Below are 16,247 nucleotides of genomic sequence, written 5' to 3'. Positions count from 1 at the left end.
CCATGATTTTCTGTCATTTTGTTTTTCTGATTCAAGCCACCAGCAAAATGAGGGTCGGTTGGTTGGTTGGTTGGTTGTTTTACGTCTTACTCAGCAATATTCCAGCTATATGACGGCGGTCTGAAAATAGTCTGGACCAAACAATCTTGTGATTGACATCATGAGCATCGATCCAAGCAATTAGGATTGATGATGTGTATCAATCAAGTCAGCGAGTCTGACCACCCGATCCCGTTAGTCGCCTCCTTCGATAAGCATAGTCGCCTTTTACAGCAAGCATGGGTTGCTGAAGACGTATTCTACCCCGGATCTTCACGGGAAAGATAACGAGGGAGTCTGGTTCAGCAGCACTTTGAAAAGTAGATTGTTAATGTCACCGTACATTGCAATGCCCAAGTGATGGAGGTTGGGGATACTGAGGTGTAATTGGGATTCTAGTGTATTCCAGATTGCTTGTTATGGTCCGGACTAATGCTGATTTTATAGTGCTAGCCCACAGAGATACCATGCTGCAGTTTAACATGAATACCCCACTCAGACACAGTATACAAGCTGACCAGCCCCTGTTAGCCCCTTTATGTGACTCCAAGCCGACCAGCCCCTGTTAGCCCCTTTATGCGACTCCAAGCCGACCAGCCCCTGTTAGCCCCTTTATGCGACTCCAAGCCGACCAGTCCTTCTGTTAACCCCTTTATGCGACTCCAAGCCGACCAGTCCTTCTGTTAGCCCCTTTATGCGACTCCAAGGCGACCAGTCCTTCTGTTAGCCCCTTTATGCGACTCCAAGCCGACCAGCCCCTGTTAGCCCCTTTATGCGACTCCAAGCCGACCAGCCCCTGTTAGCCCTTTTATGCGACTCCAAGCCGACCAGTCCTTCTGTTAGCCCCTTTATGCGACTCCAAGCCAACCAGCCCCTGTTAGCCCCTTTATGCGACTCCAAGCCAACCAGTCCTTCTGTTAGCCCCTTTATGCCACTCCAAGCTGACCAGTCCTTCTGTTAGCCCCTTAATGCCGAGCGCAAGACAGGGTAACAACAAGTACCATCTTTTAACATCTTTGGTATGACGTGGTCGGGGATCAAACGACCAACCTACCACTATCCGCGCAGAAGCTCTGTCCGCTAACAATGGAGGCGGTCTACACTTTTTTTAATCCAATGAGCAAGGATAATGACCGATCAGTGATCACAATTGGGATGCATCTGGGATTTGATTTTGTTTGTTTGTTGTTTAACACTGAATTCAGCAATATTCCAGCTATATGACGGCAGTTTGTAAATAATTGAATCTGGACCAGAAAATCCAGTGATTGACATCATGAGCATCGATCTACGAAATTGGGATACGATGACATGCATCAACCAAGTCAGTGAGCCTGACCACTCGTTAGTCGCCTCTTACGACAAGTGTAGTCGCCTTTTACAGCAAGCATTGGATGCTGAAGACCTATTATACCCCGGATCTTCACGGGTCCTTAATTAAACTGACATTGCAGTATAGATCGTGTCTATTTTGTCATCCCTCAACTTGTAGGACCTCCTTTTAAAGAAAAATTATATGTTGTAAAGCATTGACTGAAAAAGATTCGGTCTCTAACAAAAATCCCAACTCCTTCAGCAAACTATCAGAAGCTTATTTCCAAACACAAACACACAAGACGATGAAGAAAGAGGAACTGATTTTAATCCCCTTAATAAGAAACTGTACATAAATGTCATGTTCAGAATATTTTTATATCCAACCAACAATACATATGAGAAACAGGTAGAAATACCGTATTTGACGTAATAAGCGCCCCGCTCTAATAAGCGCCCATGGCGATATTTGCTAATATATTGGCTAGTGAACAATCCCAATCAGCACCCCTTCCGATTGATCAATGTACACAAGACTTATTTATTCGTGAATAATACGCACTCCTCTGTTATATCACCCTTAAATATGGGCAAATAAATTCTGGAAATATATATCTGTTGTATGTAAACATTTCAGGCTGTCAACATAAACCATGAAATTTACAATCTTTCAACTCAAAACAATATTCTAATAAGCGCCCCCCTTTTTCTAATTTTGAGAGCGCCCTGGGCGCTTATTACGTTGAATACGGTAAGCTATGTAGCTTTCCTGTCTGTATAAACACCACGGCTTGTGTTCTATACAACACTGACCACTTGCACAGCTAGGTCTACCAACACAGAGATATAGGTCTTATTCACAACATTGCATTCACTTCAATCATCTGAAACAATCTGTGGCTAGAAAACATACAAATTATGATAAGTACTCATTTGCAGGTGCAAACTATATACATGTGTTTATGCATATGTAAAATATTGCATACAATGACCAGTAGAATAAATACATGTTTCTCTTAATATCTATGTATACTTATATAGTACATGCTTGTCTTATCAACAATAGCTATTGCACGAACATGACACAGTATCACAGAGTAATTTAAACGTGTTCAACGAATTGCTTGGCACAGCAAATATATACCGATTCTTCTACATTTGTTTTTATTCTATTAACAAGAATGACAACAGAGGTATAACAGAATTAGAAGTAAATTCTATCTGAATCAGAGTATAATGTGACCCAAATACAATCATACAGTAGCATATTTTTCTAAAAAATAAAGACTTTGTAAAACACAACCAGCTGATGAAGCATAAAACTCATGTGGGGAATGGTATGTATATATGTAGGCCATTATATATTCATAGATTTTCATCCAAAATTTTCAAATATTTGTGACGGTTTGCATTCTATTTTATAAATTGTCAGAAAGTGTTTGAAGTGCCTTGATTCCGATTCCATTTTTGACAACTTGATTCCTAGTTTTGTAAATCCTATATGTATATGACTAAATGGCCATTTCCATGAAGCATGCAATTCCGTTTGACGCCTATTTGACACTACTATTTGTCACTACTTTACATAAATGCATATTAATATATACAAGCAGCCTGTTCAAGCCGTCTGTGGACATTAACGGTCCACGAATGTGATCTACATGCTGATCAATGTTTGATGGGACTATGTATATGTATGGTATATTTCAACACGACAATACACATAGCATATGTCTGTCTATGAGAGACAGGAATATGTGAGGCAGAGTGGTTGGAAATCTAATAATTTATTATGGCCTCATCCCAGCAGGTTAATTAGTGAGTAGGGGTGATGACACTTTGGAGTGTATTCCAGTTATATCACGGCATGTCGGGTTCATGTGGGTGGACGAAAGCCCTAAGTGATGCAGGTCTGAGACATCTACCATTTGGTGAAACCCATAAACATGGGTATAGTGCTGACAAACCTAGAAACATAATCGGGGGATTCGAACCCACAATCACAGGTTTCTGGGGTGCCCAAGGGATGAAACTCTACAAAGAGAATTGTGGCACCTAAGACGCCTGGGCCACCCCATCTACACAAGGCAAGAGTGTCCACTAGCCTTTTCATCAAAGTCTTGTTTCCGCCCTTGACACGTCAAGCCCACTTTCCTGTGCTAAATATTATTGGACTATCGCGCATATCGAGAGTCCAATCAGAGAATGTTTCACAAAATCAACATCCACGACTAGTACACCTCGTATGAAAGTGATTTAATGCTGCCTGTCAATATTGACATGAATATGGTTTTTCATCTTCAAACCACCCCCCCCCCAACAATTGCCTACGTTTTTGTGTCAGTGATGAAATCACGAATGTTTTCGTTATCTGATCGACTAGGTCTGTGGTAGTCGCCATCTTTGTGAAGCTATATAAGAACAGCGATCTGATTGGATATCTCAATATCATTACAAGGGGCACAACGAGAGGTGGGTCCAGGGTCAAGCCAGGAAAAGTGGCCTTGATGTGGCAAGGGTAGAAACTAGGCTTTGATATAGACTAGTGTACACGCTTGCCTCGGAGGATGGGGCCACCCATTCCCTCAGTAGGATAATGGAAGGGTAGTGATGTAATGAAACAAGTTCAGGTGCTCCTGTTCTCATTATCACACATGATGAAACTTGACATGAATGAAGAATCACCTGAAATATATCATAAACATTTGTCTCAATTATTTATAACATTGCCACTGTTTGCATACTTGTGAACTATTTTAGATTGTCTGTGTTGTTGAAAACACATTTCCTGATTTACTGCAATCAATATTTATTCTCCAAATCAAAGGTTATTTATTTCAACACAGTGAGTGATATGACACTTTAGTAGTGACTTTACCCCATACATACATTGAGTCTGTCAGTGACACTATGGTTTTCGGAGAAAGATCAGTAAGAAAATTCTTAATATACAATAACTTATTAAAGTGCTGTTTACACGATATACGTTTTTATCATTGGACAAGAGGCAGGTCACATGACAGTGAAACTGACGTTATAGGTGTATGAACGACACATTTTGACGTTCTAAAGTTTTTCAGGAGACTGTATTCTTGAAATGACATAAACACTGATAGACTACTTCCACATTCCTGGGGGACCCCTGAGAATTATTTATGACAAATACATGTAGAAGCATCATTTGTGCTAATTGAGACACTTTAATCTTCAACTCAGTGTTTTCGCATACACTTGACACAAAAAAGTGTTTAACAGCATGTCTGTGATCACAACAGCAACAAACGAAGCTCCGATGTTCCGACCGTTTTAGTCTCACTCTATGAAGGTTCCTACTCCAGTGAACACAGAGGGAAAGTGACATCTTAATACGTTTGTCTTTTCTGGTCCAATAACATGTTTATCTCATCTCATGACCGACAAAACTGACATTTTCACTCTTTGCTGCGCCAGCTATTTGTGTTCAACTCGGAAGGAAGAAAACGTTTTGGTTAGTGGGATCCATAAACAAGCCAAAACCAAACACAAAGTGATTCTCCTGCGTTTTTTTGTTTGTTTGTTGATTAACCATATTCAGCAATATTCCAGCTGTCCGTAAATAATCAAGTCTGGACCAGACAACCCAGTGATTGATATCATGAGCATCGATCTGCGCAATTGGGATACGATGACATGCATCAACCAAGTCACAGAACCTTACCACCCGATCTTGTGAGTCGCCTCTTATGACAAGCATAGTCGCATTTTACAGCGAGCATGGGTTGCCGAAGACCTATTCTACCCCAGATCTTCACAGGGTTTAGGGTACAGAGGCTGATACAGAGGTATAAGGTACTTTATGTTTGGTACTCTATGTAAGAAAAGGATGATAGCCTTAATTATAGCATAGCCGCCTTCTCCTGCAGGTATAGCACTGCTAACAATCAACTGAGCCCACATTACTCCACGTATATACATATATATGAAACACCTAATGGATCAGTATGTATACATAAGTACCTTGTACATGTTGTGTGTATATGTATCACAGTGTATCACACATGTATCACACATGTATCATGAGAAGAGATTGTACCGTATGAAATACCTATGTACATCATTGACATCAACCTGTGCCTCAACACATGACTGTACACGACATGACTAGGTTTATAATACATAGGGGCGGTCGGGTAGCCTAGTGGTTAAAGCGTTCGCTCGTCACGCCGAAGACCCGGGTTCGATTCCCGACATGGGTACAATGTGTGAAGCCCATTTCTGGTGTCCCCCGCCGTGATATTGCTGGAATATTGCTAAAAGCGGCGTAAAACCATACTCAGTCAGTCAGTCAGTTATAATACATGGTTATGAATTCAACATGAAAACAACATTGTGCTGTCCTTTCATTTTCAGTATAAATCAAGCCATATACATTACAGATATGTAGCACAATTCTGTTCTATATACACATTTTAGCAGACCTCATGGCATGTTATTGTATATACTACTAAAAAGAAGTTAAAGAGCACCCCATTTTACCATGTGACTATACTAATCCATGGGTGTTCTTTAACTTCTTTTGAGTAGTATATAATATGTTGGGCTTTAGACCTCATGATCTAACAATTACAATCTATTAAATATGTACTACAGATCATGTCTACATGTTTTATTTCTTTGAATTAAAAAATATAAACAATGTCAACATGAAATAGTTTAAAGAAAACAAAATGAAAATCAAAGAAATTTCATATTAAAAAATTAACAATACAACCAATGCCAAGATGAAAAAGTTTTAAGAAAACAAAATGAAAATCAAAGAAACTTCATATTTAAAAAAATAACAATACATCATCAGAACCAACAGTTGTTTAAAATGATTGGTACATTCACATTCAGAAAATGCGTTTTCAAACTGAATACATTTCTAAAAATATTAAAAACTTGTAACTTTGTTTAATTAAAGCTTGAGGAACAAATAATCTTAATTGTTTAACTAGAAATAAGTCCACATTCTCACATTAAGAGGATGGTTGGGTAGCCTGGTGGTTAAAACATGCCCTCGTTACGCCAGAGACCTAGGTTCGAATCCCCACATGGGTACAATTTGTGAAGCTTATTTCTAGTGTCCCCCACCGTGATATTGCTGGAATATTGCTAAAATCAGCGTAAAACCATACTCACTCACTCACTCACTCACTCACTGACGGTTGGCGAGTGTGATGTGTGAAATGTTTATCTGATTAAGGGAGAAGCATCAATTACAAGAAATTACATGAAATCAAGCAAGTTTCTTTAAACCTGCGGAAACATTATTTCCTTACAGTGTACACGTCTGGAACACGTTAAAAAAATATACCAGGTCCCCTCCAGAATATCAAATGATTATTCCCCAAAAGGACATCATGTAATTTCTGTGACCCATCTTCACTGGAGATGTGAACAGACTTGAGCGGCCAGGGGGTGTAGCTGTAAGCTAAGATTATATCCTACCTAAATATTATCCTGGGGAAGTTTTACTCTAGAGTATAGCATAAGATAGGATTAAACACACTGGTATGGGTTCAAATTCACAAGGGAGAATCATCCTGACACTAGAGGATTTCATCCCCGGGATAAAAAATTGGGTAGGATAATATTCACTGTTACATAGCCACCATGATGCTGAACCACATTTCACCTCACCTCACCTCACCTCACCTCACCTTCAACACTATTTCCTATACACCCCCCTGTGGCTAATCAATGTGGGAGGCCAGCCACAGTGATCCAGGTCCTATTCCATCACCACTTCGGAGAAGCACGGGTGCAGTGGTGACAGACCCCAGATCATTATAGTCAGCTTCTTGGACTTAATTGCGCCAGAAGACTGAATGTCTAGACAACTAAGGGACACAACTCTGCAAATCATGTAACATCACCCCAGTCAATGAACCAACCATTCCAATAAAATATAAAGGATAAGTTAAGAGCTAAATTTGAGTATTTATGAAATCCTCAGAATAGTGCCTTCTGTACCGAGAAGCAACTAATTATTTGTGATCTGTAAGATATTGAAGAATATTGGCAGATTTGTACTTTATGGTACCGTATATTGCGACCCCACCGATAATGCAAACGTTAGATCATTGTGTGCACACTGAGAGGCCGATGTATTTGGTATCCATGACTGTTTGAGTTGTCATGGGTCCCACCATAGCTCCGATCATCGGCCCCATCACTGTACATGCTGTGCAAAAACTGCTTTGAAAATATGTGAAGCAATTTCATGTTGCAATTGTAGCGGCCATAAAATTTCTGAGTCCCGTGATGGGATTCGAACCACGGACCTTCTGATCAGAGGTCGGACGCCTTGTCCTCATGACCAAGGAGGTTAACCCTGTCAGCAAGCTGACAAGGTAAGGATGTCATCTGTGGGATGACTCCAACCCTGCTACACAATTAACAAATATCCACATAACATAGAGGCCTATAGACAATACATGTTCATTAAAAGTGTTTATCAAATACTAACAAAAAATAAAATAATTTACTTGTAGATGAACCAACAACAAAATGTGGTTCCACTGCTTGATTCATGCTCCCATACACACACCGAATACATAATCCAGGTCATCAAATGCATCTTTTTAAAATACTACAGGAGATACAAAGGGAGACAACTTGTACCAAACGAAGCTTAATCACCACTCATTAATCCATTTCATTCATGTATCAAAACTTTGTACAGCAAAAATATCCATTTTATGGCATTTTCCATTCATCCACATTGATATGCATATTTCTTCAGTTTCTCAGAATCGCGTCACCTCCACTTCTATAACAGCTGGTTCCCCATCCTCCTCCTGCCAAGATCGTTTCGGAGATTCCTCTGGAAATGTTGGGTTTTCATCGTCATCTACAGATGGCTGAGGTGAGGGAGATGTCACCAAGTCCATGTTCTCCTGTAGTGACACTGATCGTAACGTCGGGATTGTAACTTCCACATTCTCGGGCCAAGACAAATGCTGTCGCCGGAACGCTGAACGTTTTGCTCCGAACTGCCATGCCTTTCGCTTGGGTGAGATACAGTTAATATTTTCTTCACTTGGGCACTGAAAATAAGGCAAAGATTTTGAAAAATGCATGTCAACATTTGTTTAGAAATCTGAAACTTTATTAAACCCCAAATATCCATTAATCGTTAAACTTCACATCCAAGAGCCAATAGTAAGGCTGAAAAAAAAAAAATAGTCTTGGTTCTCAGGCGCTGCCCACATCATCATAAAGTCCTCCTCATGTTGTTTTTTTTTACTTCCATCTTAATTTTTTCTTAAAAATCAAAATACTTTAAAACATTGCAATCCAATATAGCACACAGTTACTTCCCTTTACATGTGCACTGCTTTACTGCGCATCTCGTGTTATGGTCATGGCGGCAATGGGAGTTTATATGCTTGTTTATGTCGGGAGGCCGTTTCCCAGGTTGATGGTACACAAATGTTTATTTGGTTACATACTAGTTTGAACAAGCCTCCCACCCAAAAAAAAACCCCATCGCCCGCCCGCCTCTACTATATTTTCAAAAGTCATTGCCTGAGAACCAATTCTTGTATTTTTATAAGCCTAAACTCAGGGCAGATATTTCATGTTCATCGGTTTACAGCCTTTTATGTGAAAAATCCTGGGTCTCGTTCCAAAAAGTGATCTTAGCGCTACAACTATTGTAAGCCTATGGGAAAATATGGGAGTTATGATCATCTTAGCGCTAAGATCCCTTCATTCGATGGGCCCTGATCTGAAGGTAAAATAAGAAGATGGAAAATTACTAAGTATGTAAAGTGTGCTATGCTGCTAAGCATGTCTCTTCTATTGGATCCTATTGTATGCAAAAGAATTTATGGTCAAACACATACGTTTGCCTTCCGTGATACCAAAAAACAGAGTTTTTAATGTATGATCTTTTTTCACCTATTCATTTATTATTAAGGTTTAGCCAAATCTGTAAACAATGTCAAAAACAAAGTCTCGCCTCTCCTTATTCATAAAACATAAACAAGAGAAGTTCATATACAAAACCAAGACAACAAAACAAAGTCCTGTCAACCAGTATTTTAGTAAAAAGGAAATCATGATAATTCCCCCTACTTCCACTAATAACTGATCAGTCCCTAAATATGTTCAAATGTATTACTTTTCTATTTGAAAAATCACAACTGTGTCATTTTTTTCATGCCTCTCCCTTCAAATGGCTGTGACAAATTTGGGCGAGTCCCCCTCTTTCACTGTGTCATTTTTTACTTTTCATCAGCCCCCATCTTGATCTCACCAGCCTCCCTTCCCCAAAAATAAATTACCAGTCCCTTGGAAAAATTTCAAACACCTGCTTAACCTCACCTTATGGGATTCAAAACAATTCTAAAATTATTTGCTAATTCTTTTAATAGATTGCCTCCGTGGAACAGTGGATAGAGCATCTGCCCAGAGAGGAGGGTGGGAGTTCAATCCCCAGCCACGTCATACCAAAAGATGTTAAAAGATGTTACTTGTTGTTACCCTGCCTGGTACTCAGTCTGACCTTCTAATTCTTCACCTGACTCCTCACCAGAAAGGTCTACCAACTTACTGTGTTTTTCAGGGGTTTCTGCAGGCAACTGAGGTCAGTCTGCACAGCAGCATCCCTCATTTCCACCTTAATCTTAGGTCTCGGCATAATGATAATATCATTGAGAGCACTCTCACTTGAAGAGCATGGACGGGATATGAGTTTCTCTATGGAACCTGTTTAAAACAAAAAAAATATGTTTCTCATTAAAGTTAAATTACAACGTAAAATACACTATCATATAGAAATTCACATGAATAAAAATATTAATGTCACTTTGACTACAGACCTGACTGAGCCTTAACCATGTTTCGTGGCCCTGAATCGCACCTAGTCAATGCTAAAACTTGAAATTACAATAGAAATCAGAAAATATTTGTAATTTGAAATTAAATATGATAAATACACAAATCAGAGTATAATTTGGCAATATGTCCACTACATTTTCACAGACCTGCTAAAACTACTAAGACTGGGTGCAACACAAAAACTGCTATGTTACAGATGTTTACTGCATAAATTATCTAAGTTCTATACATAAAATCAACAGAAACAAAAATGCATGCAGTACATTTATTCAATCAAGGCCAGATCAGTTTGCAAATGAACAAACAGTTAGCACAGCAACCATTTGGCCTAAATATTCTACTGCCCTCATTTACTGTGGCAAGGTCATCGTCTTTCCCAAATTCAGTATGTTAAAAACGGTAGTAAAAACGTGGCATAAGATGTAAAACAGTGACTGAATGGAAACTGTTGACTAAACAGTTTTGGATTTTTTTATAAATTGTAAATAAAATTTGTTTGCATTTTTGTTTGTTAGATGTTTAACGTCACACTCAGCAATATTCCATCTTTATGACAGCAGTCTGTAAGTAATCGAGTCTGGACCAGACAATCCAGTGATTGACATCATGAGCATCGATCCATGAACTGGGGATACAATGACATGCATCAACCAAGTCAGCGAGCCTGACCACCCGATCCTGTGAGTCTCCTCTTACAACAAGCCTAGTCTCTTTTTACGGCACCCATGCGTTGCTAAAGACCTATTTTACCCCAGATCTTATCAAGACATGATTTCTTGCTGTAAACTTGCTCAAAACACTCACAAAAATATGGGATAGATTTGTGAGTGCTTACGTTAACAAATATGGCTGCACATGAGTGGCGCGTTCGCTCAGGCATTACTCTAGGATTATTCTTCATTAGACTGGGGCACGGGTGGCCTTGTCTTCTAGGGCGCCGCAATTTGCTCTGCCTTGGGCACGACAGAAACCTATGATTGTGGGTTCGAATCCCAGCTATGATTTCAGGTTTGGCAGCACCATACCCGTACTCGTAGGTTTCACCGAAGTGGTAAACATCTCAGTTCACTGCAGCCTTTCCTCCCACATTTAGCTGACACACCATGATATAACTGGAATACTGTTCAAAGCAGCTTTAATCCAAACTCACACAGCCACTCTTCAGTGGACAAACCAATAGTTGATAATGCAAGCAAGGCTTCATGGCCTTAAGAGTTATGATACATTAACTCAGGTAAACTATCAAGGCACGTCCCTTTTGTTTCCTATGAGTTTTTGTACCATGACTGGATTCCTAGTTTTGCAATACAAGAATTGCTACAAGTTGTTTACATGTTGCTTATTCAGCATGTGCTGCACTGACTGTTTTTACCTGAGATTAAATAAATACAACTTTACCTATGTATGTATACTACTCAAAAGAAGCTAAACAACACTGACTCTTTTGTATTACTATAATTGATCTGTCATGCCATGGCAGATTAACAATAGTAATAAGATTTGTTTGTTTGTTGTTTAACGCCGCACTCAGCAATATTCCAGATATATGACATCAGTCTGTAAATAATCGAGTCTGGACCAGACAATCCAGTAATTGACATCATGAGCATTGATCCATGCAATTGGGATACGATGACATGCATCAACCAAGTCAGTGAGCTTGGCCACCCAATCCCGTTAGTCGCCTCTAACGACAAGCAAAGTTGCCATTTACTGCAAGCATGGGTTGCTGAAGACCTATTCTACCCTGGGTCTTCACGGGTCAATATGAGCGATTGTAGCGTTACGACTATCATAAATCTATGTTAAAGTATAGAAGTTACGATAGTTGTAACGCAGCAATCACTTTGTAAATTGTGATGTGGCAAATATGTGACGTCACATCAAATACAATGGGATCATGATGTTATAATAAACCCGCCATCCAATATGATTGTGGATTTTACAAGATGGGGACTGGCCAATCAAATTGCTAGATTGTTCAGGGTCTACAAACTGGTGTGGCCTGTTGGAAGAGCATGTTAAAGGTAGACAACAAACCTGAAGAGAGATTGCACTGAGGATTGCTGTAAGCGTGATTGAGAATGGCTTTCTGACGCATGTCCATGGGTTTTTTGGTGTGAGGTAGGTTGGGGGATACAGGCAGAAGGCTAGCCTCGGACAAACTCGGGACACGGACGCCAACTGTGGTGAACTCTATGTGATCTAGGGAACCCGGAGACGGGAGTGAGGATCATTTGCATATTCATGAGATGATAATGAAACTGATTAGCATATTAAACTGTATCACTTTAGACTGGATTAATAGACATTAAAAATACATAAATATCAAATCTAGTACACAATTGAATATATTGTCATGAAATAAAAATTGAAAAATAATTTGTATAGCATGTATAGCTGATAGAATGGAAATGAATACAACTGTATTTTATGTCTTTAATGAAATGTTCAAGTTGAAAAAATTATTATTTTTGTGCTATATGAGAAGAATTAAAAGCTGAACAAACGTAAATGTTTCAAAGTTTAGGTCACAAGTAACATTTCAAACATTTCCAGATGATAACAATTTCCGAAATGACTTGATGATGAATGAGGTATGTGAGAGGTACTAAAAAACATCTAAGTGAAAATGGCTGTCTGAATGATCTACCACAAGGAATGGTTCTATAGGAAGCTAACACACGGCCATACACTGAGTCACAAATGAAACAAATGTGGACTTGACGAGAAGGAAATTATTTTAAAAGAAATCCTATTTTCATAGTAACACTTCTCCTGTTGTTATTTTTTCACATACGATATAATCAACATACAAAATATTATTTCCATTATAGCAATTAAAGACTATGATATATTCCAGGGCAATATTCAAATGATTCTTTAATACACATAAATATGTCAATGATAAATTCAGAAAACAAAAATAAGATAAAATTATTTTCATAATAAAATTGAATTTGTACTGAAATATTTTTTTATTGTCATGAGTACCATCATTCGATTGGTGTAAAATGGTTTAATGTCAGTTACAAAAACTAGTAGTCATTAGGGAAACACAACTAGTCTTGAAACACATCTACTAGTATAATGTCAGCTTGTGAACACATACCTGTGATGGTGTTCAACGGAGGGTTGTCTAAATCTACAGTATACATAGTTGTGTGGACAGCAGGATAATACTCCACATATTTCCAGTGTTTCTCAAGGGCGGGACCCCAGTCACTCTCGGGCTGGCAGGCTTGTCTCACTCTCTGACAAAACAAAATAAATCAATTATTTCATTTCAGAAGAGAGACCATATAAAAAGATCTGAATATCATTTCTGAGATGGTTTCGGACAGTGACCCTCTCCATTCAATCGATTCCTTCACATTCACTTTGAAACATGTGGAACAAGAGTCTCAGGGTCATTGGTAACTGTCAAGCATTTCCGTTTTATATTAATCTTATTACAGTTGAAAATAGTTGGTACAGGAACCCATTCTATGAAAACATGGACAATACCTCAATTATGGAAATCATACCTTAATCGTATATGCTGTACATGGTGCCTTGTCTGGGGTGCTATCTTGTATATCATCACCAGCGGGATGGGACTCACCTCCATAAACCTGCCTTGTCCGGAGGCTATCTTGTATATCATCACCAGCGGGATGGGACTCACCTCCATAAACCTGCCTTGTCCGGAGGCTATCTTGTATATCATCACCAGCGGGATGGGACTCACCTCCATAAACCTGCCTTGTCCGGAGGCTATCTTGTATATCATCACCAGCGGGATGGGACTCACCTCCATAAACCTGCCTTGTCCGGAGGCTATCTTGTATATCATCACCAGCGGGATGGGACTCACCTCCATAAACCTGCCTTGTCCGGAGGCTATCTTGTATATCATCACCAGCGGGATGGGACTCACCTCCATAAACCTGCCTTGTCCGGAAGCTATCTTGTATATCATCACCAGCGGGATGGGACTCACCTCCATAAACCTGCCTTGTCCGAAAAAAACTATCTTGTATATCATCACCAGCGGGATGGGACTCACCTCCATAAACCTGCCTTGTCCGGAAGCTATCTTGTATATCATCACCAGCGGGATGGGACTCACCTCCATAAACCTGCCTTGTCCGGAAGCTATCTTGTATATCATCACCAGCGGGATGGGACTCACCGCCATAAACCTGCCTTGTCCGGAGGCTATCTTGTATATCATCACCAGCGGGATGGGACTCACCTCCATAAACCTGCCTTGTCCGGAGGCTATCTTGTATATCATCACCAGCGGGATGGGACTCACCTCCATAAACCTGCCTTGTCCGGAGGCTATCTTGTATATCATCACCAGCGGGATGGGACTCACCTCCATAAACCTGCCTTGTCCGGAAGCTATCTTGTATATCATCACCAGTGGGATGGGACTCACCTCCATAAACCTGCCTTGTCCGGAAGCTATCTTGTATATCATCACCAGCGGGATGGGACTCACCTCCATAAACCTGCCTTGTCCGGAGGCTATCTTGTATATCATCACCAGCGGGATGGGACACAGACAGACACAGATCAGGAGGAAGCCCACCGCCTCTGCCCAGTCTGGGTACTTCTCTTCACTGAACTTGTCCTTTAGAGGTGTGTAGCCCACCGAGGAGAAGATCAGCACAAACTGTAAACACAACAGGATAAAAAGATTATTAAACATCCTATATTCAATATAATTCCATGATATTTACAGATCTTTTAGTGTCTTAAACATTTAAACAGATCAACTCACAAAACAAGAATATAACATTTCAGAAAATATTGATTATCCATGTTCCAACAGAACAGGTCCGGAACAGGCAAATCAGTGGTATGATAAGAGTCTGTGTCACGTTACAATACTGCTGATATATGCTTCACGGAAAAGATGTGTTTTGAGTGGTGATTTAAAAGAATCCTATGTTTTATATATAAACATAATGTAGTCAGTCATAATCCACCAAAAAGGGACTTAAAATTGTATTTACCTACTCAAACCTGAGAATTATTGGGAGATCAGTGAACAATTTCCCTTCACACTTGTAAGATGAGGTGAAGTAGAATGGCTTTAACACTGCAATCAAAATTGTTGCTCTTATATAGTGATGTGCATGTATGTGTGTGTGACTCTGCTTGTACTAGTCCGGACTACTTCTGATTTATACTGCAAGCCCACTGAGATACCATGCCACAGTTTAACATGAATACCCCACTCAGACACAGTATACTGACTCCGAGCGGACCAGCCCTTGTTTCATCTCCTTCTGGGGCGGTCGGGTAGCCTAGTGGTTAAAGCATTTGCTTGTCACACTGAAGACCCGAGTTCCATTCCCATCAAGGGTACAACACGTGAAGCCAATTTCGGATGTGCCCTGCCGTGATATTGCTGGAATATTGCTAAAAGCGGCGTAAAACCATACTCACTCACTCACTCATCTCCTTCCTGCCAAGCTCCAGGCATAGAAACAACAAGATGCATCTTTTAATGTTTGGTATGACATGGCTGGGGGATTTACACTGGCATATCACACTTGGCTATCATATGTGTATACCACACTAGAAAACCCACTTGGTCATCACACTTGGCTATCATATGTGTATACCAAACTAGAAAACCCACTTGGTCATCACACTTGGCTATCATATGTGTATACCACACTAGAAAACCCACTTGGTCATCACACTTGGCTATCATATGTGTATACCACACTAGAAAACCCACTTGGTCATCACACTTGGCTATCATATGTGTATACCACACTAGAAAACCCACTTGGTCATCACACTTGGCTATCATATGTGTATACCACACTAGAAAACCCACTTGGTCATCACACTTGGCTATCATATGTGTATACCACACTAGAAAACCCACTTGGTCATCACACTTGGCTATCATATGTGTGTACCACACTAGAAAACCCACTTGGTCATCACACTTGGCTATCATATGTGTATACCACACTAGAAAACCCACTTGGTCATCACACTTGGCTATCATATCATAT

General features: G+C 39.9%; 1 protein-coding gene across 3 annotated transcripts in view; it reads right to left on the bottom strand.

The window, feature by feature from the left end:
• Positions 1-6,113: 6,113 nt before the first annotated feature.
• LOC124115625 overlaps positions 6,114-16,247 on the bottom strand; it is a 247,733-nt gene continuing 237,599 nt past the window's right edge. For 2 of the 3 annotated variants that reach the window (XM_048387629.1, XM_048387631.1), the window contains exons 23-27: positions 14,711-14,884; positions 13,334-13,475; positions 12,262-12,426; positions 9,935-10,089; positions 6,114-8,423 (exon numbers count right to left, since the gene is read on the bottom strand). In XM_048387629.1, the coding sequence (XP_048243586.1) occupies positions 8,124-8,423; positions 9,935-10,089; positions 12,262-12,426; positions 13,334-13,475; positions 14,711-14,884 (936 nt within the window). In that variant the 3' untranslated portion in view covers positions 6,114-8,123. The remainder of the gene's footprint in view (positions 8,424-9,934; positions 10,090-12,261; positions 12,427-13,333; positions 13,476-14,710; positions 14,885-16,247) is intronic. The other variant, XM_048387630.1, reaches the window with a different exon arrangement.

Source organism: Haliotis rufescens, unplaced genomic scaffold, assembly GCF_023055435.1.
Source record: "Haliotis rufescens isolate VD_foot unplaced genomic scaffold, xgHalRufe1.0.p SCAF_7, whole genome shotgun sequence".
NCBI lineage: Eukaryota > Metazoa > Mollusca > Gastropoda > Lepetellida > Haliotidae > Haliotis > Haliotis rufescens.
This window is presented reverse-complemented; position numbering and strand designations above follow the sequence as displayed.